This window comes from Populus trichocarpa, chromosome 8 (genome assembly GCF_000002775.5).
Source record: "Populus trichocarpa isolate Nisqually-1 chromosome 8, P.trichocarpa_v4.1, whole genome shotgun sequence".
NCBI lineage: Eukaryota > Viridiplantae > Streptophyta > Magnoliopsida > Malpighiales > Salicaceae > Populus > Populus trichocarpa.
In genome coordinates this window covers 13285303-13310085 of record NC_037292.2, presented here as the reverse complement: position 1 = coordinate 13310085, position 24783 = coordinate 13285303, and the positions used below count along the sequence as shown (strand labels likewise).

Sequence of the window (24783 nt, the reverse complement as noted above, 5' to 3'; positions counted from 1 at the left end):
CAAATGAATAAGTAGCCTTGCGGTCAATCAAAACATAAACTACATGATTACTTAATCATCACCTCCTATACAACATTCGAAGTGACACAAACCTTCTTTTAGCTTATATGGAAAAAGGAGGGGCTGACTCACGTGCACTATAATAGCTTACAATGCATTTAAGTGAGGCATCATATTAAAAGAAACCATGCTTTACCTTCTTCATTTAATTTATTTTGGAATGAATTAAATATCAAAAAGATAATTCTTGAAGAACAAATTAAAAAAAAAGAAAAGAATAGAAGTGATATATTTAAGGAAGTAAAATGAAATTAATCTCATAATAAAATTAATGACGATTTCTCCATGACTGTAATTACCCAGTATTAAGTGTCCATTTAAAATTGTGATTCAATATGCTTTTCATAAAAATTAATTTTTTTTTTCTTCACTTCAATTTTTTTTAATATTTTTGAATTGTTTTCATATGATGGTGTCAATAATAAATTTTAAAGTATATAAAAAAATATTATTTTAATATATTTTCAAATAAAAATTACTTTTAAAAATAACTATATAAGTTTCCTTTAAACATGTGGGCAGGAAGGATAGGAAAAAGAGAACTTGGGCTTTCGGGGGATTTTGCCACCAGGCCGATTATCTCTTTATCATATAGCAAACCCAACTTAATTAGTTGCGCGGTAACCCGGAACTCAAGGATATATATATATATATATATATATATAACAATAAATAAAAATAATCTGTCTTAAAAAGGCAAGAGAATTTGAAGGAAAGGTTGTTAAACTTCAAAGTTTTTGAGACAGAGAGGGAAGAAGAGGGGATGATAGGAGAAGGAGAAGAGGAGAGGACATCCTTTACGCTTTTCCTTGGGATCGATGCTTTCTGCAAGCTAATATTCGTAATCAGCAGAAATTTCTCACATTTCCTGCACTTCATTCAATACCAGGTTCTTCTTTCTTTCTTTTTTGTCCCTCTTCCATTCGCTTCTTGGGTTTAGGATATATAGATAGATAGATAGATTTCTTCTTTGAAGGTCCTTAGGAAGCACATTTTCAATGATTTCTTAATTTGAAGGAAATTAGATGCATTATATCATATGATTAGCAAATTGAGAATAGTTCGGGCTTGCTTCATCGATCTCTTCGCATGCATGTATGCATGCACGCACAGGGGGAAATAAGAAGAAGGATCTTGTTTAATTAATTACCATTATAAAATCTCATAAATATTTTGTGAAAACCCATACGATTTGAGAGAAACCCGACATCCGTTAGGAAAAGGGGGGAGAAAATAAAGCTATATATAATCATAAGGATAATGTCGAATTCGGTGGGGAATCCGCCGCCGGGTTCTTCATCGAACGAGTCTTTTCCTTTGCAAGTTGACACAAATTCCACCCTCAGTTTAGGCCCTTCACCTTCAGCTACTGATGGTGAAGAATCAGCGGCACTCGTTGATGACACAGCTACACCACCGCCTAATTCTACTAATGTTGATTCCCCACAAACACCAGAACCATCTTCACCCCCACCCACTTCGAAATCTCCTCCTCCTCCTCCTCCTCCTTCACCACCACCACCACCACCTCCCAAGTCCAACCATTCTCCACCTCCCAGCCCACCATTAGTCTCAAATTCAACTAAATCAAATTCGTCACCACCACTTAAAATATCTCCGCCACCAAACTCACCACCTCCCTCACCTAATCCTCCTCCTACCCCTGCCAAGAAAGAGTCATCCTCTTCATCCGTTCCATCCCCTCCTCCTCCTGCTGCATCACCTCCCCCTGCTGGTAAATTTGTCCCGCCGCCTCTCTCTAGAGATGTACAACAATCTCCTCCTCCCCCAGCAGAATTCAAACCCTCTTTGTCTCCCCCCATTTCAAATGTGTCACCCAAGACACTGGATTCAAATAGCAATCCGTCAAATTCCGGGCGCGTTCCAACAGACTCTAGATTTCATAGTCCTCCCGTTCCAGGAGCCTCACCATCGGACCACCCATCATCGACTTCTACTGATGCAACAAATCACAATGTGCCCAGGACTCCACCAGCACCAGGAAATGAAAGTAACGAAGCTGGAGGCAAGACAATAATAGCTGCGGCTGTTGGGGCTGCAGTCACAGGCTTGTTTCTTCTAACACTAATTGCGGCAATCTTTTTAGTTGTGAAGAGCAGAAAAAAACGGGTGGCCAATGCTTCTGGCCATTACATGCCGCCCAAAAGTTTTACTTTGAAAACAGGTAAAGTACTGTGCCTATTGTGATGCTCCTCATTGCTTAGTTAGTTTCTTATTGTGATTTTTTTTTTTCCTTTTGAAGATGGATATCATTACGGACAGCAACAACAATCTGTGCGTCTCACTGGACCTGGAAGTCCCTCTTATCATTTGCAATCTGCACCCTCCGAAAGCCACGGAAGTCAAAGAGGGAATATGTACAATGGAGGGGGGCCTGATTCAGATGTCATTGGCACCGGTAAGACCTTTTTCAGCTACCATGAGCTGATGGAAATAACAAGTGGATTTGCTCGTCAAAATATTATCGGTGAGGGTGGGTTTGGATGTGTTTACAAGGGGTGCATGGCAGATGGGAAGGTAGTGGCTGTCAAACAACTAAAGGCCGGTAGTGGACAGGGTGATCGGGAATTTAAGGCTGAAGTTGAAATTATCAGTCGTGTCCATCATCGACATTTGGTGTCTTTGGTGGGATATTGCATCTCTGACAATCAGCGCTTGCTCATCTACGAATTTGTTCCAAATAAGACTCTTGAGAATCATTTGCATGGTAAGGTGATTTTTCTTTTCCATTTTATAAATATTGATTTGAAGTATCCTTCTCCAGTGCTACTTACTAGAACCTATGCTATGTGATTGGTTATGTCCCTGATTTGTGCAAGCAGGAAAAGAATTGCCTGTGTTGGATTGGCCTAAAAGACTCAAAATTGCCATAGGATCTGCAAAGGGCTTGGCATATTTACATGAAGATTGTACGTATCCTATCCTTCTCCTCCTTAATTAACATAGGTTATGTGGTGTACTATTCCTCTCATATTTTCTCAAAAACTTGTTTTCATCTTGTTGCTCAATCTGCATCTAGATCATGTTCTAAAAGTAATTAGAATATACTGATAGTGAAATTCTTAAAAAAGAAGGTTAATTAAGTTTCCTGTGATCTAATTTTAGGTCATCCGAAAATTATTCACAGAGACATTAAGTCGGCGAACATTTTGTTGGATGATGCTTTCGAAGCGCAGGCAAGCCTACGACTTTCTATGTTGGATTCCCTTCAAAATGTGGTTTCTCTGTTAGCTCTGCATTGTTATTTGCGAGCTATTTCTTATGTGCAGGTTGCAGACTTTGGGCTTGCCAGACTAAATGACACTACTCAGACCCATGTGTCAACTCGAGTAATGGGGACATTTGGGTATGTTTACGGCAATATGTAATCTCCTTTCAGATTCCATGTCCTCTGTTCACGTGTTTACCTTCCTTACCTGTCCTTCATCTTCTCGATTTGGTGTAAATGACTAAACCCTCAACACCCTCAATGAACAAAATCTATCCTGGAATGTGGATCATAGTAGTAAAGTGAGATTCCCAATTATAAATGTTCCAAAGAAATAGAAAAAAATCATCTAAGTTTTGCCATCCAATCTATCACCTTCTTCCAAAACAAAATCTACAGTAATGGTTTAATCATAACCCTATATTATAACGCAATTTGGTTTTCAGGTACTTGGCACCTGAGTATGCGTCAAGTGGAAAGCTAACAGATAGGTCTGATGTATTTTCATTTGGAGTAGTGCTTCTAGAACTGATAACCGGGCGCAAACCAGTTGATGCAAGTCAGCCTCTGGGGGATGAAAGCTTGGTTGAATGGGTATGAATTGGCATTGAAGCAAATGAAATGTATTATATATCCAACCATCATCTGGCTATAATATGATATGGTTCATAAATCTAGCAAAAAATTTTAAAACAAGCACTTAATTTCTTTCCCCATCTAAATGGTTTGCCTGTAAACAAGCCGACTTTATCTTGTTCATATCCATTTAGTTATGCCTTGAGCTAGACGACTTGCATATCCAAATTTTCTTCCCTGCAATCTACATATCCATTGAACAAATATATATACATATAGTTTTTTATGATTGTGGCAGGCTCGTCCACTCCTAATTCATGCCCTTGAAACCGGTGAACTTGGTGAGCTGGTTGATACACGACTTGAAAAGCATTACGTGGAGAGTGAATTGTTCAGAATGGTTGAGACAGCCGCTGCTTGTGTTCGCCATTTGGCTCCAAAGCGACCGCGCATGATGCAGGTGATGATGAATATGCCTCTTGTCAAATTGTTTTTTCTTATATCTAATCTTGTCAGGAATATTCTTTTTAGATGGAGAACAAAAATGAGCACAATTCCTGTTTGATTGTTAAATTTCCTGGAACACTCTTTTAGGTGGTGAGAGCATTAGATAGTGGAGGTGAATTGTCGGATCTCAGTAATGGTGTGAAATTTGGTCAGAGCACTGCATATGATTCAGGCCAGTACAATCAAGAGATTAGTAATTTCCGGAGGATGGCTCTTGTCAGTAATGGAAGCTCAGAATTTGACACTTTCAGTGGAGATTACTCTGCTAGAGACACATCCCGGGAACAACCAACTTCAGGTGATTACACAAGTAGCGAGTCAGAAACTCGAGCCATGAACCGAACTGGCAGTTATGCTGGCCGCCGGTTTAGATAAAGGTGACATGGCCAAACAGTAGATCTTCTTAAGATAATCTTTGTTTAGCACCACAGAAGGTTATATCTCAAAGAACTTGCAGTTCATTTCGACAGACCTAATTAGCGTTGAGTTTTTTTTCCTTCTCCTGTGAAATTTGACTGCAATGTTTAGCTACCTCAGAGGTGCAGTGAACTTTCAAGGAAAGGTTGTAAAGCTCATCTATTCACTAATGGGGTGTTACTCAAATGAGCACCCCTGTCTGACTGATACTAGAACAAGATGGAAAAAAGTTTTGTTGCATTGCATATATATTTGCAAGAAACTTTTGCTTATGATGTAAATTTGAACATATTTTAACCTAAGCTACCCTTTTCTCTTGTACACTTTTTGTTTGTCTGGTATTTCTTCTTATTGTGGGCTGGTGTTTAGATTTAGTCACACATAGTTTCACAACATAATGTGAGAATCATGCAGGGCATGGTTACAATTACATGAAAAAGCTGAAATTGAGGATATAAAAGGATCGATTTCTTGGTTTCAGGGGGTGAAAATCTGTAAAAAGTATTTCCAGAATGGCTTCCCTAATCTTGCTTCTGTACAAGGTCCTGGTTGATGAAAATATATGTACAAAAGAAGTTCCAATGAAGGTAAAGATAATAATGTGTCCGACAGATAGCTAATATTGATGTTAAACAAACGTTTAAACCTCATTGTTTTTTTTAGTATATCAATATAACAGCCCTGGCTGAATGGAGAAGCCGCCAACTTTCCCACTTTAAACTCTTCAAAATCTGAAAGAAAAAGGAACTCCCTGATTCTCCTAAATTTGACTACCAAATGTCTGAATTAGGTTCCCTGTTAGCTCGATCAATGACTTCTTCAGTGTCTTTGGATGAATGTCCTTATCCGCCTTGCAGGAGTATATGCAAGTTAGTATAATTATTCACAATTACGCAAGTAAATAAAGCAGAAAAAGAGAAATGGTGCTTCTAGCAGAGAACAGCTGAAATTCATCTTGTCATAGAAGTTTTTGCACTTGAAAATATTTTTGCAAACTCTTGTATTTTTGGTGAATTTATGTGGAAAACAAGCTTGTGTAGCTGAATTTATGTGGAACCCAGGTCTGAATTTTGATTCCAGCTGAATATCAGGATTCAGTGTTGATATCTTACCTCGACCTTGAGAATGTTCAGAACATTGCCATTAAATGTTGTAATATTGGCATCAAGGATTTGAAGCCCCAAAGAATGGATGGTTTCCATCAACCTCCCGAAACCTCCTTGCCTCTGTTCACAAAGGAACTTTAGCAGGAACTGTCTTTTGCTAATCTGGTCCACTTCTAATTGCACCTGGGAAAAGGTCAGTTAAGAAATTGATTGTCTCATGAAGCCTGTTAAACTTAAATGGCTCAGCTTGTTTTGTCCAAAAATCTCAGTAAATAATGATCTTAGGATTTGCAATAAAAACCGAACGAGGTTCAGAAAGCTCTGTATACCTCTGCCCCTTTCTTTTCTACAAAACCAGAAGAATCCTGGTTGATCTTAGAAGAAGACACGTGGTCTTCCTGAAAGATCTCCAGTTTTGAAGTCTTTAGCTCAATGTTGCTCGCTCTGCGTTCCTCTTCTTCAGCATTCTTGATCTCATCCTGGAGGTTTTTCACCTCCTTGAGCAACTCGCCGACATAATCAATTGCATCTCCAAGAATTGCAGCTTTATCCATCTGTAACATTTATAAAATGCAGAATTACTCGAAGAAAGCATACAGCAACAGCAACAGCAACAAAAACAACAGAGAATAGCTCTCTTCAGTAGCAGAAATATATCCAACTATGTTAACCTTGGAAATCTTGGGGACCAAGGCACGCAGAGCAAATAAGCCAGTTTTAATCCTTGTCCTCCTGTTCCTTTCTGTGACAAGATTCTTAGATTTGTAGTCATCTCTTTCCGACCTCCTCATAACTTTTGGAACTTTCTTGTTGCAATCTGCAGAACCTGCTCGTTGCTTCAGAATTTTCTCGTCGTGATTGGATTTTCCAACTGATAATTCCAAATGTCCATGTTGCGGCAGTTGACTCGCATTTGAAACAAATGATGGAGCTTCGTTTGAAGGATTGGAACCGCTAGATGATCCTTCAAAGCTAATGCTGTTACGGGGCTGCGTTAATGGGAGAAGAAACTGTGTCCGTGGAATCAAACTTAACAAGTGGCAGGAATGCGGCAAATTCTCTTCAAGCAATGAATCAAGACGGTGGTCGTTGAAGCTCGAATTGGAATACCCAAGTTCAGTCACGGCTTCTTGTTTGACAGGGACATGGCAATGAGCTCTAATAGATTCTATCATCTTCTCATCTTTTTTCATCTGAAAATATTGAATGGCATTTTCACACATAAATCACATTAGCAGAATTTAATTATTTATAGCAAAAAACCAAGTAAAAGACTTACATGCTTTGCTGCAAAAAGCTCAACAAGTCCACCAATTACTGGGATCAAGACTTGAGTTCCAGCTACTTCCTGAAGCAATGTTTTTCAAGTTACTATACAAAATGCTGTTAATAAATAACAAAACTATCACCCTAGTCATTGTCAAATCTTTCAACTATGGGTTTAAAGCAATAAATGTATGGTTAAATTATCAATAAATTGTGGTTTTGCATATGATAGAAAGAAGCTAGTTTCTTACAAATACCAGGAGTTACTACTATATTATTGGAAATCAGAACAATTTTTTTTTAAAACCAGAAATCGAGAGACTGAAGAAAAAACTCACACGTAGGGTATTGGAGTCATGAGTAGTGACCGTGGCATGGCATAACCATCTGGGCTCAGCTGATATCACCACCTCTCCATGAATCCTGTTTCTAGCAATCAGATAGTATTATGTTTGGCTAAAGTAACATAAATAAAAATAAATGTAGGAGTAGAGAAGAGAAGAGTACCCAGAATACAGAGGCATGGAAGAAGGGAACCGAGAAAGAGCCTCACAAGCCTTTGTTCTGACTGGATGCTTAAAGTAGACATCCTTACAAAGAGGACCCCGCCCAAATTGGTTGTCTTCTCCTCTGTCCCTTTCCACATTGTAGCCACCACCGCCACCGCCACCGCAGCAGCAACCCACCCACTCAATAAACCTAAAAAGATAACAAAATCATCAATCAAACACTTTAATATATAAACATTAATGTGCTGTTAATTTGTAGGGAGTACCTTGAAGGATCATCGCCTAACTTCCATACAACACAGTAATCCCAAGCGTTGGAGTCAACAAGGGGTCTAAGCCGTTCCATTGCTCTGTCCAATCCTCTCATGTCTACCTCTAATTTTAGTATTCTGCCCTTTTCCTCAATGTTTATCAACTCTTTTCATGCATTCCTATATAGGAAAGGAAAATGCAGGCAGTGGCAATCCCTTTAATATTTATGCCAAACAAAAAAAAAAAAGCACATGCTGTCGCTACTAGCAGTCTAGTACACACTGGGTGTAACAGACTGGTATATATATTTCTGTCGAATTTTGATACATTGCAGTCGTGTACATTTCTTACTGGTTTATTCATGTGACTCAAATAATTTTAAACCAATGCAAAACTGCCACGTCTCTGTTGTTATATAGTACAGGTGTATTTACTTTTTCTGGATTTACATTTTGTTTTTATTAGAAGTAGCAAATCTGTGACAGAGGGGGAATCTGATGCCTGCAGAGTGCAGAGAGCAGAGAGCAGAGAGTACGGGCGGGAGCAGGCAGAGGCGACGGCAAGGACATGTCAGTTTTAACGGCCGAGCAGCAGAATCATCGTCGTCGTCATCATCCTTCATATCAATTATAAATAAATTATTTATATTTTGGCAATAAAGAGTTTTTTATCCTTTCCTTCGTCGATTTATCACTGCCACCGCCATGTCTTTGTTCATGATAGCCGAAGTTTAAAAAAAAAAAAAAAATTGTTACCGACTACCCTTATTTGTATTTTAGATTATTGAATTCAAAATCAATAATAAAATTAAATTGAAAATATGTTTTTTTTCTTAAATATGAGAGAGTGTGGGTTATTGTTTTATTTTTTAATGGTCTTAGTGTATAAATAAGGGATTGCTATAGAAAATATTTATGATAAATAGAATGTTTAGTTTTTTTAAAAACCAAGAATTATGAAAGTATGCTAGAAAGCAAAACCTTGAACTGATAAAGATGAAAAACATTAAACTTGATCGGCTTAGATGCTCAATGTTTCAGCCATTTTTATAGATGTGTTTTGAGTTAGGTTTGATATAAACCTAATGTAGTTAGGTAAATTTATTTGAATATTTCAATATAAATTGTGATTCAAATCAAGTTTTTAATTGAATTCAGTTAAACTCAAAAAACTTATTGGATTTAACTAAATTTTTAAAAATTTAATTTTTATATTAAAACTCAATTTTAATTGGACCCCATTAATACTAAGAAAAATATATGATGACCTCTTATTTAAATATATTTGTTTAAAAGATGCGTTGTGAGGTACTCACCTCATGAAAAAACATGTATTACATGCTTTTTATAAGATATGGTATGTTAAAGAATCATCTCAACCTAAAAGTTTAAACTGTTAGGTGAGGTTCCAAGATATCATTTATATTATTCTCTAACACACTTCCTTAAGTAAAAGTCTCTTGACTTGAAACTTGCACAAACTCACATTATCTTGTGCTTAATTTTTATCAAATAAATAAGGATTGTGAAATTCAAACTCTTGACTACTTGGTCAGCAAGACTCTGATATATACCATGTCAAAGAACCATTTCAACCCAAGAACTTAAGTTATTAGGTGATGTTCCAAGATATGATTTATATTATTTTCTAACACGGCGTACCTTACAAACAAACACTCTCCTAATCTAATACTCTATACACTTTTTTAATCATTCTCTAGATTATCATGTATGATAATTATGATATATTAGCATTGCATTTCAAGTTGGTTCAAATAGCTAAATGGACAAGATTTGCTGTATCTTGAAATCAAAATGGAAGAGCATGCGTCTTGTACGTTTCTGCCATTGCTCATTGGTCTGGAGTCCCTGTTTGTGTAACTGCGCGTGGCTGCAATATTGCTACCAGGAGAGAGCCATGTTAACAGTAGTGATATTTTTTTATGTAAACTTTATATTTTGTCCCACAAAGATTCATCAATTTTGCAATTCTATGTCTATAGTTAATTTTCAATTTAATAATGTTGTCCTTTCTAAAGGGTTTTCCAAAGTTTTTTACCCTCAAGGCTTATAGAAAGTTTTTTTTTTTGAGACATCGTTTGGGAATGCGGTGCAAACCGCGTTCTTAAAAAATTCAAAAAATTTTTTTATTGTTTTTTGATATAATTTAATATGTTTTGGATTGTTTTGATGTGCTGATGTCAAAAATAATTTTAAAAAAAATAAAAAAACATCATTGGCATGCATTTCGGCACGAAAAGTTATTTGAAAAGCAACCACAACCACACAAACAGGCTTAAGCTTTTCTTAGAGCTCATTTGGTATTTGTTATAATAATTGTTTTTCAAAAAACAAATATATGGAAATGCATTGAAATATTATTTTTTTTAATTTATTTTAGATATTAGTACATCAAAATAATTTAAAAACATAAAATAAAATTAACTTGAAGCAAAGAAAAAAATAAAAAATATTTTTTTTTTCAAAAGTGTTTTTGAACCTAAAAACAAATATGCTTTTGTACCTTTCTTACACCATGTTTTTCTTGGGATCCTTATAAATATGATAAAACTTGAAAATTAAATTTAAAACCAGCTATTTAATGTTTAGGGATAACATAAAACTTTTTGATTGATACAAAGGGATTATTTAGAAATATTAGAAATTGATCTAATTTATATTAAATCCTAATCATTGGTAAACTTTAATGATTTATCTTTTTTTTCAAGAGTTGTGAGAGATTTTCATTTTGCGTGAATTGATAATATCAATGGCGGATCTAAGGCCTAACTAGTGGGATCATTTGACTCAATTGAGATTTGAATATATATATATATATATATATATATATATATATATATATATATATATATATATATATAAACTTCTACATTTCTTTCTCATAAAAAAAAAATATGAAGATACTTACTATTGACTCCATTAAGGTTAATTTAAAACTCATGTAATTAGTGGCTACTCTTTAATTAAAATATTTCATCATATCTCCTTTTCTTTTCTTTTTATATAGAAATTAACCAATATTTTATTGAGTATTTTACTTATCTAAACCCTAATCGTGAGGTAACAAAATTATTCGCCAAGTAAGCTATGTACCATCAATAGAATAAAATCTCATATGTCTGCTTCTTGGGGAGAAAATAATCATTTTGCCATTTTTTCTTTAATGATTGTGTAAGGTAGTCCTTTTGATCTTGAAAATTATAAATCAGTCGCTTGACCAAACATGCGTGTCTCTGAGGTGGGGGAGATAAGACCTCGTCCTCGTTTTCTCGTTTGGCTTCTCGTTTGCCATCAGCAGTGGAGATGCCCTCACAAAATGAAAAAATAGTTGAGGTAGAAGAAGTTCACATGTTAAATTAATCTGCGAATTGATTTTATTGAAGGATGAAGTTACAGATTTCAGTTTTGTAAATTACAACAGAGGCTAAAGAGAACATATTACATGAATAATCAGGGAAAGTAACAAGCATTACTTTGACCTGTCACTCTCTTTTAACGTTTCACTGATGCTTTTATGCTACAGGTGCTAAATTATTTCTATAAAACTTATTGGTCCTAGGATGTTTTCACCATGTTACACTAGTGTCTGTGAACTTCCTCGGCCTGTAGTATTTCCGGTGGTACCAACAAACTTCGGCCACACCAAAGCACATGAAGGGAAGTTACAGCCACATCTAAGCTCGATAGACACTGCATTGTATGCTCTCGGTCCCATTTAAATCCCCCTTCAGTGGATCATAATTTGTATCTGTGCCCAGGGATGCATTCACCGGGAGCGGCATCACTTGATTAACCACCAAATCATCAAGGCTGTGCGTTTCATAGCTCATGAATGCCCCTAGAGCTCCAAGAAATCCTTCGTGCCGCAAAAACATTGCTTTTGCCTCACCTTTAGACCTGCCAAATTCAAAATAAAATAAAATGATTGGTGAATTTTCAATGCAGAGATCTGAAAGGAGAAAACATGAACTGGGAAGAGAAGGATAGTATCACCAAACAATGATGAACTTGTTTCGGTTTTATCAGAACAAGATGAATTTTGAATTAGTTGAGTGCATGGAATCTTTGGTAAGGTTTCATTGCATTTCACTTGTCATTTACCATGATTGATAATTTCTTTCACTTTCAATTACTAAGAATAGTATTTTTTTTTTTTATGCTGTAAGCATATTTCGATAACAAGTTTCCTCTCCTTGCATTCTGCAAATCCCATACCGTACAGGCTGGAAGGTGTTCATTATCATGATATGAAGATCCACCTGAGAACTGCTCTACAGTCACAAAAATCATTACGTCCCAGATGATTACCAGAAGTGAACTGCAACGGCGATGGTGTCCATAGTATAAGAGTGACTCCGGATGAAAAATCCTCCAAAAATTATGCGCTTGAGCCCAAATCGAAGTGCGTTTAAGTAAGAGATCTGGGAGAAGAGGAGTAAAATGAGGCAATGAGATAACAAGAGTGCAGTAATTGAAAATAACCCAGGATATCTCTGTTAATTTAAGTGATCAAAACTCAAGATAGATGACAATAAAATTTAGTGTGGCGTTTTAGTAACACAAACAACTTAAAAAAATGGCGAGTCTTGGAACAAAAGAAAGGATACAGAAGAAAAAAACACAAAGCAGAAAAATAATCAATTATGCCAAGCAAAGTTTTTGACATTTGCCATGTAAGGTCTTGAAAATTTTAATTTTGGATACAGCTTGCAGCTCTCAAGTATTCTATGCCCTTCTTAACAGCACTGTAAGGGACAGGAACCATCTTCGAGAATTAAATATCAAGGTAAGACGATTCCAGGTACAAAAACCTTGGCCAATGGTTCTTATTTTCTCCAAGCCATCTCAGTAAAAGGATAGAAAAGCTCTAAATCCGTAACAACCAATTGAGGTCTAGGGTTGTCAAAATGATTTTGTTCAAAGAGTAACACAATACAAACAAAAAAGCTAAACAGTAAAATCTTACTAATAGAAATAGCATTTAATGCAAGGATGCCATTCTATGAGATCACGCTTAAATGGCAAGTACTAGCACCATACATCATTTGCCACATTGGTTTGCGATAAATTTTTTGTATGTAAGAACTTTTAATTTGTTAAATTTCAAAACCATGCAACTCTTATAGCACACTTCTTGACAACATACTACTCAATTTATAGCATACAACAGATCTGCCCTGCTGAAAGGTACCTGTCCAATATTATTGGAAATCATTCTTAGAAGAGACCGGGAAATATCCTCAGGTTTATAATCTTCGAGTTCTTTATTGTGAGAAGTTGCCTTCCCAAAGCTAGAAGCAATAGTTGTAGATGAGAGACCAATCTGTCATCATACCAAAAAACTGTGCAGTTAAATTGTAAAGATTAAAAATCAATGTGAAAGCATGAAGCTGTTGTGACCCTGAACAGGCACTTCAACATGATGTATGAAAATAGTTGAACTGGCAAAAAATAAACTTATAAATTAAAGAAAGGACTTGGATATACCTTTAAATAATCCATCCCACCATAGATATCCCCAACAAGTGTGTCTATAGCTCTGTTATCTCCCCGATGACTCAATTCTAGCAACTCATCAAAACTGAGAAAGGAAACGCATCAGTGTCCACTAAATATGAAACTATGTATAAGGGAATTCATAATTGGCCAAAGATGAGGGAACGAATCAAACTACCTCTGGGATTTTGTTAATAACTTTCCCAAACCCCAAAAAGTGCCACCACCAACACTTGTTCCACTAACTCGCTCAAATTTTCCATCTCCATCCACCTTTATTAGAAGAAAGCTGAATTATTAGTTAATCTACGAAAAGGTTTTAGATACACAAAAGAAAACATAAACGAATCTGATGCTGATACGAGTACCTTGATCATGCTAACTCCAGATCCAATATTAACAAGTAGATATGGATACAAATCATTATGGTCAATCTGCACAAATTCCTTCGAGCCATTCAAGTATGTAAAAGCTTCCTGATTGACTGCCTACTCAAAATAACAATCAGCATGCAGCTAGGATATTAGTGAAGTAAACAAGAAAAGGAATTAGAAAAATTGTTATAAAGCATGGAAGGGAAAAAAAAAAGACGGCATGGTAGGTAAGAAATTCCCTCCCTGAACATACACATGCACAAACAAGGGAAGTTTTCTTTTGGCTCAAGAGGGAAGAGAGGCACGGTTATAGAATGACAATTTCCAACTGCAAATGAACCCAAACAGGAGAGATTTTGAACCTCTTTCTTTTCTAAGATGTAGATGTGCATTTCAACAGTAACATAAGAAAACCACCTGCAATACCCTCTTCCAAGAAACGGGATGGGCGAGATCTATTGCAATATTCTCAAACCTCAAACATACATTTTCTTAGGATGGGGTTCATATTATCGCAACTTTCTAATATATGATAGAGTCAGCAAAGGTCCAATGCGGCATGAAATTTATTCTTCTGATAATTCAATACTTTCCAGAACTACCAATATTGGTGACAACCAACACATCATGCAAAAAATCTCCAAGTGATTTCATTGTTCAATTTTCTAAGATGTTGAAATCAGGAGCACATCCCAGGGTCTGTAGCAACTAATACATAGCACTTACTATGTTGCATCTATAACTTCTATCAAAAAGAAAAAGATCAACACAAACATTTATCTACAGTGTTTGGCCAGTAGAAATGATCTTATGTACAAAACAAATGCTTGAGGGAATTGCAAGCAAGCTATTTGTTTTATGCACATATACACTCAAGAATAATCAGAAACAGTGGGTTCTAAATAGACAAAGGGCAGGGGACTGTTATGCATAATTTTAATGTTTGAATGAAAGACAACAACTTGCTAGCATTAAATGTATGCGACTATGTGGTGTTAGAATCCCACCTTAAGCAAAAAATTTGCTCCCGTCACAAGACAATCCATCTCATCTTCCTTCTCAAGACTAATGCCAAGCTTTTCTTTGAAAAGTTCAGAGAACTTGTATGCCCCACCACCTGTGGCCTTTCACATGGATTGTAACTAGTTAAATTTTAGCATATTTAGTCCCTATTCTAAACCCCAAACTACCTTACAACATAACATGAATTGATCCAAAGTACGAAACACTAAACAATTCATTAGATTAAAAAGGTGTTTGATTCTCATGAGGGAATCAAACACTTGAAGCTACCTCTAAAATACAATAGTTTAGCTTAATGTGAAGTTATGTATGAAAGGCAATTTGTAATTTTTTTAAAATTGCATTTTCTCTCAATAATTTTATGTTTATAACAATTATGAATTTTATTTTAATTTATATAACAGATGACCTCTAGCGATTGAGCTTATTTCAAAGTCACAATTTGGCAACAAAACAACAATTACTCTGACATCTCACCTTAATAAAGCTCCTGTCATTGGTACAATTTTCTTGATGCTGGAAACCTGAGTTCACATTCATTTTGTAAGCAATTGCCGAAACCAGGCAAAAAGATCACATAATTGAGGAAATTACCAACATCAAGCAACTCCAAGAAAGAAGGCCTCTACTATGTAATGATCACAAATGAGTTACAATAGCTTGTTCAGAGCTCCCCTCAAGTTATTGCAAGTGGCGTTTCGATTAAAGACCGATAAAATCAGTCCGATCACAGCAAACAATTCTCAAGATAGCAATGGTACGATATATGTCTGTGTATGCAGAATTTGAGAAAATCCATCTGCATATGATGGCTTCCGCTCTTTATGCATTATCCCAAAAAGGTGTGTCAATGAAGTAATATTACAAAAATGTGGCAACGTTGACAACCTAGCTTGGCCAAGCTAGCCCAAAAAATGCTGCAGGATATCTAATTACCGCATTAATGTACAAGACCACCAAGAGTTTAGAGCATAAAGAAACATATGCAAGCCAGGCCGAGTGTGAAAATAGCAGTTCAGCCTAAATCAAACTCAAAATCAGCCCTAAAATTTGCTAGAAATACGATACCATACCGCACCGTACTATCTAGAGTTTCAAGAAATGAGAAGGACAGAAAGAAAGAAAGAAACCAACGAGGATGGTCAATACAGTGCACATACCACCACCAAGGAGAAGTTTGTTGGCACTAATAAACTGTAAGCAATCATTGATCTTGGCTGTCTCAAACTTGGCAAAGTGAAGCCTTCCATTAACACCACTGGAAACTCCAACTAAATCCTTTGGTGGGTCCTCATCATCCCCAGAATTTCTCGAGAAAAACACCAACTTGATTAGAGATCCTGCAAAGCAAGATCAACACTTTTTCGCTTTTGATTGATTGCAAAAGAAAGAAAGATAGAACATGATGATGTGTGTGTGTGTAAAAGTACCTCCAATATCGAGGGCCAAGCGAGATATTTGAATTGGATTTGAATTCCCATCAATTTCAACCTCTCTATTATGTTCCATCAAAGCAGTTTGTCTCCTCTCCCTCTCTATATCAGCTATGAAGGAATTATTGAACAGCTCTTTAACTCTTTTCTTGTTTCTGAGACTGATTCTTCGAAGCTAACGTATCACCAACTAACATATCTGGTTTCGGCTGTGTTGCTAGACGTGGTTGTAATTGTTTTTTAAAATGTATTTTTTTGTGTTGAAATGTTTTAAAATAATTTTTTTTATATTTTTTAAAAATTATTTTTAATATTAATATATTAAAACATATTAAAAAATTAATTTTTAATAAAAGAAATTGAATTTTTTAAGAATACGATTTGCACCACGTTCCCAAATGATTTGTTACTAGCAATAGACAGGTAGATTTCGAGACTGTGTTGTGGTTGCCTTTAAAATAATATTTTATTATTATTTTTAAATTTTATTTTTAATATTAATATAAAATTATAAAAAATTAGATTTTTAAAAAATAAAAAATTTTAAAAGTATTTTTTATATAAAAAAACAAGCTAATGTGTTTGGTATTGTGGTAACTTTTGTGATTGTAATTTTAAAAAAATTGTTTTATAAAAAGCATTTTTGGTTGAGGTTGGTTTGGTATTTATATATATTTGGTTAAAACTGTGATTGAAATTGAGGTTAGACAAAAAGTAGTTTAATGTGTTTGGTTAAAAATGCTTTTCAAATTGAGGTTATAAAATAACTAAAAAAGATATATATTAATATTGATGGTTTTTAATTTAAATATTGTAAATTTAACTACTGCTATTAAATCATGAAATAAATAATACTTTATATAAATTCATCCGACAAGAACTACAGTTTCCATGGTTGTTAAAGTGTGCAACAAAATCAGGTAAAATATCATCAGGAACAAAATTAGGATTACGATCAAATTATGTAGATGCTACGTCATCATGCGATCTCCTTCTAATTTATGTAATGTCATTAAATAATGTCAAACACTAGTTTTTTTAATAAAACACAATTAAAAAAATTTTAAAAAATTATTTTTTACTAGGTCGAATCCAGTCTAATATATTTAGATTCGGGCCGGATCCGGTCTGGCCATAAACAGTGGATTCAGCCAAACTGTCCATAGTAAATTAAATTCACTCTGCGCATACCATAATGAGGAGTAAGTGGTGTGGAACACAAACAATGAAAAGCAACAATTTTTTGGTACAACCTTAATTTTTAATGGGATCTATCTCTAAATCAAAGTTCAAATTTTTAACCAAATAATTATAAATTGTAGTTGGGATAACACATACTTCCAATTATGATACCAAACGAATTAAAAAAAGAGAGAGTAAGTAGTGTAGTTATTGTAACAGGTAGTGAGTTCGATGCAGAAGATAATATTATTAATAATTTTGATTTTTTATTTTGTTTTATTAGGTTGACTTTTCCTGGCCACGGATGAGACGAGATTACAATCAAAGTTGTTATAAATTGAGCAGGTTGTTGGTTGATTCAGCTTCATTCAATTAATTCAAAACTATATCGTTTTAAGATTTTTATTTTAAAAACTATAATTAAAAATATATATAAAAAATCAAACTAGATTTTAAATGATTTAATTAGATTATAAATTAACTTATTAGATCCGATTAAATCATCATACATCAACTCTTATCTAGTTTATAATTATAAATAATCGAAAAAAACATTTAGAAGTAGGCTAAATTAGTGAATCAATCTGAGTTTTTTACCTAATTTATTTTTTAAACTACACTTTATTTTTTGAACTACACCATTTTAGATTTTAGTTCAATCAAATTCCTAATCAACTTGGGGGTTCTATATTATAGGGTTGTTCTAAGGTTTTTAATATGATATTTTTGGGTCCATGTTCTAGGTTGTTTTAGGGTTTTTAATATGACATAAATTATATCTTTATAACAAGCATCCAAACAAGTAGAATAACTTTAATTAATTTGTTAGGACGTCCCTCTACTTTCATAAATTTCTTAATAGATTAATATTGGGGGGGGGGGGTTTTCCTATGTTCTAGGGTTTTTAATATGACTTAAGTTATAGCTTTATAACAAGCATCCAAACAAGTATAATAACTTTAATTAATTTGTCGTCCCTCTACTTTCATAAATTTCTTAATAGATTAATATGGGGGGGGGGGGGGGGGGGTTCTATGTTCTAGGGTTTTTAATATGACTTAAGTTATAGCTTTATAACAAGCATCCAAACAAGTATAATAACTTTAATTAATTTGTCGTCCCTCTACTTTCATAAATTTCTTAATAGATTAATATGGGGGGGGGGGGGGGGGTTCTATGTTCTAGGGTTTTTAATATGACTTAAGTTATAGCTTTATAACAAGCATCCAAACAAGTATAATAACTTTAATTAATTTGTTAGGACGTCCCTCTACTTTCATAAATTTCTTAATAGATTATTCATCAATCATTTTTTTTTAATCAAATCCTCATATTTACGGTCAATCAGGTCCCCATCATTTCGTCCAATTTGAGGTGTTGCTGACCTTATAAGTAAGCGTTTAGAAACGCGGTTGTACTTGTATTTTCAAAAAATTTAATTTTTTTTTGCTAAAAATTAATTTTTTTGTATGTTTTAGATCGTTTTGATGCGCTGATCTTAAAAATAATTTTTAAAAAATAAAAAATATCATTTTAATATATTTTAACATGAAAAACACTTTAAAAAACAACCACAACCACACTCCCAATATATACAATGCAAACTAGGTTTGACCGGTGATATTATTCATCCGGATACTCAAATGGCATCTTTTTACCGGCAAAGAGGAAAATGGTGGGTTGGTGACTTATTCTATTGTATGTATGCTTGTCCTAGTGAAACTCCAAGGTCCAGTGATATATTTTAAAAATACATATTGAAATTATTCTTGTAAAACTCGGTCCGTTGCAGAACTTGATCCGATTTAAAATGTTCATCCAGAAAATCCATGACTTGTCTAAAATTTTAAATTGAATAAGAAAATATATTGACTCAATTTAAACCTAGTCCAAATATAACCAATCAACTTCATAAATTTTATTTAGAAAAATAAAATGACATTAAAAATTAACTAGAATCAACACCAAATCAATCCATAACTTAGTAATTCAAATTTAATATGATGTAACATATTGATCTATAAAATTCATGATCATAATCATATTTTAAATTGAACACGGAAAGATATTGACTCGGTTCAAATCTATTCCAAATGTGATTGAATTAGCTCTAAATTTTTTTAAAAAAAATTAAAACAATGCTATTTTAATAACAAAAATAAAAATAACCAAATTTAATATAAAGACTCACTGAAAATAATCCAAAACTTAGCAATCCAAACTTTTTTACATATCAATATCCAAACTGAATCTAATGACTATTATAGAAACAACTTTCAGTGTGAAGCAGGTAGAGTCAGGTTAATCCGATTTTATAAAATCTGTGCACCTTCTTTTTCTTTGATTCTTCTTTACGGGCCAGAAACCCATGTTGCATGGGCTAGTATCCTGTTGGGCCAACCCAATTTAGTGCTATTCTTCTTTTTCTCTGTTTAAATTAAACATTGGAGGGCCCAAAGACTAACCCGTGTAAAGCCCAGAATCTCTCAAAGTTTCAGCGACTTTATCACAGGGGAATGAGTTGATATTGGTCTTACTATAATGGATGATGTAATATGTTTTACCATTAGATTGTGATTAAGGACACAATTTCTGTTTCTGTTTTTTTAAGTTGTTTTTAAAAGATTTTTTTATTTTAAAAAATATTAAATTATTTTTTTTTAATTTTTTTAATATATTAATATTAAAAATAAAAAACTATCTCGAAAAGCATCATTTAATTTCAAACACCCCTAAAATATCCACGCTGCTGCACACAGTCTCGGAAAAACATGGTTCGTCCGAGACAGCGCATGAATAAAGGGACAAGATGAATTTACTCGAGAAGGTTTTTCATGTTTATAAATTATTTTGATTGAAAATATTTTTTTTATGTTTATAAATTATTTTAATATATCAATGTTAAAAATAAATTTTAAAAAATAAAAAAACATTATTTTTTTAAAAATATTTTAAAAACTAATCACCGTACTAAACTCTCACATACTACTACTAGAATGAATAGATATATTCAATTATTCATCAATTTTTTTTTTTTATTTAGGTTATCTATAAATTGCGCCACTGGGAGCTGCGTAATCTCTAAAATTGTTTCATTTTCCAAATTGTTTTTAAACATAATATTTACTTTTTGTTTTCTTTTTTACAAATGTGCTGCTTTGAAAAAATTCATTTTCATGCATCGCAATCAAATCACCGCGTCATGATACATTCATAGCCTTTTTGACCGAAATAGATGCCAAAATGATTATTATGTATGGTTTCTCTCTTCCTCAAATTTTCAGTATTAATTATTTTTTAAAATAATATATATTTTTTATTTTTTAAAATTTATTTTTAATATCAATACATCAAAATAAACAAAAATAAAAAAAAATTTTAATTTTTATAAAACATCATTTAAACTATTCCTAAACAATACCTTAATCTAGATAAAAAAAAAACTCAACACCAGATAAACTATGAGCTAATATATTGAAATGGAAAAGAAAATAAAAGCAATTAAAAACTATGAAGAATGTCTAAAACGCTCTTAAGTTGCAAAAACTTCGAATTTTTTTTTTAATATTATTGTGGTAATTGTTATAGCTTTTATATTAATATATATTATCTCGATTATTATTTAAAAAAAAATGTACTTGAAAGAATGACCCTTAATTAAAGCCGACAACATTTCCTAAATTTAAAGATTGATTGATGGAGGGCTACTTTTGTGCAACTCAAGATTGAAATTATATAGAAGAAGAAGAGGATAGCTTCGTTATAAGTATTTTTGGTATTGCGGTAGCTTTTGTGATTGTAATTTAAAAAAAATAATTTTATAAAAAATATTTTTCATTGAGGTTGGTTTGGTATTTATATATATTTGGTTAATACTATGATTAAAATTGAGGTCAAATAAAAAGTAGTTTAATGTGTTTGGTAAAAAATACTTTTCAAATTGAGGTTATAAAATAACTAAAAAAAGATATATATTAATATTGATGATTTTTTAATTTAAATATTGTAGAGTTAACTGCTATTATTACATCATTAAATAAATAATATTTTCATATCAAATATTTTTTATTGTTCCATTAACCTATCTAAAATTTCATCACGTACGAAATTCATCAGATATGGACTACAGTTTCCATGGTTTTTTGAGCGTGCAATAAAATCAGATAAAATATCATCAGGAACAAAATTAAAATTACGATCAAATTTTATAAATACTACGTCATCATGCGATCTCCTTCTAATTTATATAGTGTTATTGAATAATATTAAACATCAATTTTTCAATTAAAATATAATTAAAAAAAATTAGATTTTTTTATCAAATCTGATCTGACCGAAATAGTATAAAACAAAATTTAAACCGGATTCGGTCCGGTTGGTCTCCACTGTCTCCACACAGTGGAGAGTGAATTAAATTCACTCTCCACTGTTTATATTTACGAAAGTAAACAGCTACACATGGAAGCAGAGAGAAGCAGCATAAATCTGCTCTTTGCTGACGTGCGTTCAAAACGCAAAACATGGTGGGACCCTCATGAAATAAATTACATTTTTTCGGTTACCAAACACTTATTTTATGTGATTTGCTTCAAAAGCAGAAGCAACCACAGAAACAAATACCTTAAGAAAAAGCATAAAATTAACTTTTTGTTTGTATTTGTATTTTCAAAATATTTTTTAAAAAAATTAAGTTTTTTATTTATTTTTTATTTTAAATTAATAATTTCTTAGTATTTTTAAATATTTTGTTATATTGATGTAAAAATAATTTATAAAAAATAAAAAATATTATTTTAATATATTTTTTAAAAAATACATTTAAAAATAATAATTGCTATAATATTTCCAAACACCGCTAAAACAAAGCTCGACATTGGAAAATTAAAGAAGAAGAAGAAGAATAAGTACTAAAAGTAGAGTGCTAGTGTGTATAGTATAAAAGTTCAAATACTGTAATACTTTATATATTACCATGGTATATATCTTGCACAGAACACGAAAATACTCAGGCGAAGTAGCCTGAAAAAGGTATATAATGAAAGACAAGATTGATTTTAAACTCTCTTAACTAAGAAGTTTTAAGCAGCAGTTGGTGCAGGGACGTAGGATATGGCAGGCTCAGGCATGGAAGACAAGATGGATGACCTCGAGAATATTGTTTCTTCTTCTGGAACTGAGTTTTCGCCATTGAAATCGAGGGACTCATCATTATATATATCCCACCATTTTGCCACTAACATCTTGATGTCCTCTCTATCCATGTTAGCTTCCTCGCCAGTATATCTCCAAGGTTTTGAACCCTATTTTTATTTTTTCAAGAATGGAAGAGAAAATTGAACCCAAATTAAGTATATATGTGCATAATACATTAAAAATCTAAGATAGTATTTGATGTTATTCAAAGAAGAAGACTACTTACAGCAGCACAGTAGTGAACCACTTTAACCTTCTCGACCTCCACGTTCTCAGGATGTCGCCATAACATGGCTAAAACCAGGTTGTAAAGCAGAGGGATTGGCTTGTATGTTTTTTGGAAAAACATATTCAAGAAATCCTGCCATATGATCCCCAAGCAAATCGGAAAAACATTAGAAATTAACAATTGTTTCCTGCTTCTCCCGAGTGTCAATCGATTAATCCATTTTTACTTTATTTTCATACGTGTGTGGTTAAATGCAGGTATGACTTACTTGCTCGGCAAAGGGGGTTGGTGGGGTGATCTGCAGCCTCTCAAGAAGGCTCTCATAAGTCAAACGACTAGGCTCAAATACAAACATCCCAGCATTGAAGTACAGGGGAGGAGGAGAGCCCATCTCAGCAGGCCATGTTATCTTTTCCGGGCACTGCTGGCAGTAGCCGACGGAGTATTGAGGGGAGTGGCTCCATGTTTTCTCACAGAAGCAGTCCATCACGGCGTAGAAGTAGCCATCTTGGGTGTCAAATAGATGGTCTATATTCTCGAACACTTGGATATCAGCATCCAAATATATCATCTTGCTGTACTCCTCAAACTGTGCATACAAGAAAATCGAGCGAGCATGTAATTTTATACGACGATTGGCTACATAAACAACCATCTTTTGGCAACCGAACTTGTGTCGCAATAAAATAAAATAAAAAATAAAAAATTCATGCTTAGGTGACAAGATATTTGTCGCCTGAAATCATCTTAATGGATACAACCAATCAATATAATGCACTTTCTTAAAACTTTATTAGCAGGTAATTAAGTCACGAATTAGTTTTAAATCTAGCTAGTCCATGTATGATTAAGCATAGATACTTGTGGGGTACGTGCATACAACCTGTATTGCTTCGTTATATGAAGAGACATTGATTATAAAAGCTTATAGAATTATGTTGATGCATGTTTAACTTACATTCCAAATTCGGAGCTTGGAGTAGTTGATCACGTAGTAGGCCATGGCAAACTGAATCTGGTTCTCAGGTGGATAAATAGGCTCGATCTCACGAACAATGCAACCTTGAGACCTCAAAATGTCACGGTGTTCCTCGGGCACATCCGGCAAGATTGCTACGACAAGAGGGTATGCACTCTTCACCTTGCGCAAACCCTTAGCCAACCCAACTACCCCTTTAACATAATCCCCGTTGCCGGCTAAAAATGTCACGTAGGCCCTCTTAGAATAGCCAGTGTTAACTGTGGAAACCTTCCCGGTACCCAAAATATTCCCATCTATAGGCACTCCTGGGGCCATGTTAATGAGGATTTATTTAAGCTTGACGTAGACTATATATCTATACAGTACAAATTTGGTTATTTGGAATGTATAGAGAGTCTAAGAAGAATGGTTTTGAGGATTGTTAGGAAAGTAAACCAGCAACGCTAAGGATGCTACTCTACCATCCTTTTTAGTCCTGAGTTCTTCAAGAGTGCTCGTGCCTCCTTAAATAGATCTAAAATGTGGTCTAAATTCATGCCAAATGAACTCCAAATGCAACTCCATAAGTCATTTTCATGTTTACGAACTAGTATTGTTTTGTGCAATAGTATATATATGGTGGTATACAATTTTTCATGAATTGAAAAATGAATGAACACCGTTTTTTGTAAAGTTCACGATCATAGCCTTATCATCACTAGCCTTATCATCAAAATGAACGGTTGAGTTCACACAATATATACTTGGTTGGGGTCGTCATCATGATCAATTGGGTGATCGATGCCATTAAAGTATATCTTCCGATGTTGTAAAGACACCAATTTATACAAGTGGGAGTCATTTCCCACATGAAAAATTAATTAATGGAGATCAATGGAAATGGAGTAGGTTAATTACGTGGGCCTTTTAGAGGGGAAGTTCAGCATGCA

At 33.8% G+C, this 24783-nt stretch overlaps 4 protein-coding genes across 5 annotated transcripts; 1 reads left to right on the top strand and 3 right to left on the bottom strand.

Annotated features, from left to right (window-relative positions):
* The first annotated feature begins 738 nt into the window (after nucleotides 1-738).
* LOC7473223 (proline-rich receptor-like protein kinase PERK13) lies at nucleotides 739-5112 on the top strand. Its single transcript, XM_024606714.2, has 8 exons — nucleotides 739-2245; nucleotides 2324-2788; nucleotides 2904-2990; nucleotides 3187-3257; nucleotides 3351-3427; nucleotides 3736-3883; nucleotides 4164-4325; nucleotides 4460-5112. The coding sequence occupies exons 1-8, from the start codon at nucleotides 1321-1323 to the stop codon at nucleotides 4745-4747; spliced, it is 2223 nt and encodes a 740-aa protein (XP_024462482.1). The 5' UTR covers nucleotides 739-1320; the 3' UTR covers nucleotides 4748-5112.
* Nucleotides 5113-5371: 259 nt separating this feature from the next.
* On the bottom strand, nucleotides 5372-8161 carry LOC18101693 (transcription factor bHLH90). Its single transcript, XM_006379952.3, has 8 exons — nucleotides 7937-8161; nucleotides 7669-7860; nucleotides 7500-7584; nucleotides 7175-7243; nucleotides 6567-7088; nucleotides 6225-6449; nucleotides 5902-6078; nucleotides 5372-5639 (listed from the first exon to the last, which is right to left on the bottom strand). The coding sequence occupies exons 1-8, from the start codon at nucleotides 8035-8037 to the stop codon at nucleotides 5550-5552; spliced, it is 1461 nt and encodes a 486-aa protein (XP_006380014.2). The 5' UTR covers nucleotides 8038-8161; the 3' UTR covers nucleotides 5372-5549.
* A 3132-nt stretch (nucleotides 8162-11293) lies between these two features.
* On the bottom strand, nucleotides 11294-16486 carry LOC7473222 (pantothenate kinase 1). 2 transcript variants are annotated; one of them, XM_002312665.4, is made up of 10 exons: nucleotides 16266-16486; nucleotides 15996-16175; nucleotides 15313-15359; nucleotides 14820-14936; nucleotides 13807-13926; nucleotides 13617-13711; nucleotides 13430-13523; nucleotides 13134-13265; nucleotides 12251-12363; nucleotides 11294-11839 (listed from the first exon to the last, which is right to left on the bottom strand). In XM_002312665.4, exons 1-10 carry the CDS (start codon nucleotides 16342-16344, stop codon nucleotides 11617-11619), a joined length of 1200 nt encoding a protein of 399 aa, XP_002312701.3. In that variant the 5' UTR covers nucleotides 16345-16486; the 3' UTR covers nucleotides 11294-11616. The 2 variants fall into 2 exon arrangements, with proteins under 2 accessions (XP_002312701.3, XP_024461961.2); XM_024606193.2 differs by lacking the exon at nucleotides 14820-14936.
* Nucleotides 16487-22381: 5895 nt separating this feature from the next.
* Nucleotides 22382-24342, bottom strand: LOC7473221 (galactinol synthase 1). The gene is made up of 4 exons (XM_002311738.4): nucleotides 23831-24342; nucleotides 23141-23461; nucleotides 22870-23004; nucleotides 22382-22750 (listed from the first exon to the last, which is right to left on the bottom strand). Exons 1-4 carry the CDS (start codon nucleotides 24167-24169, stop codon nucleotides 22529-22531), a joined length of 1017 nt encoding a protein of 338 aa, XP_002311774.1. The 5' UTR covers nucleotides 24170-24342; the 3' UTR covers nucleotides 22382-22528.
* Between the last annotated feature and the right edge of the window lie 441 nt (nucleotides 24343-24783).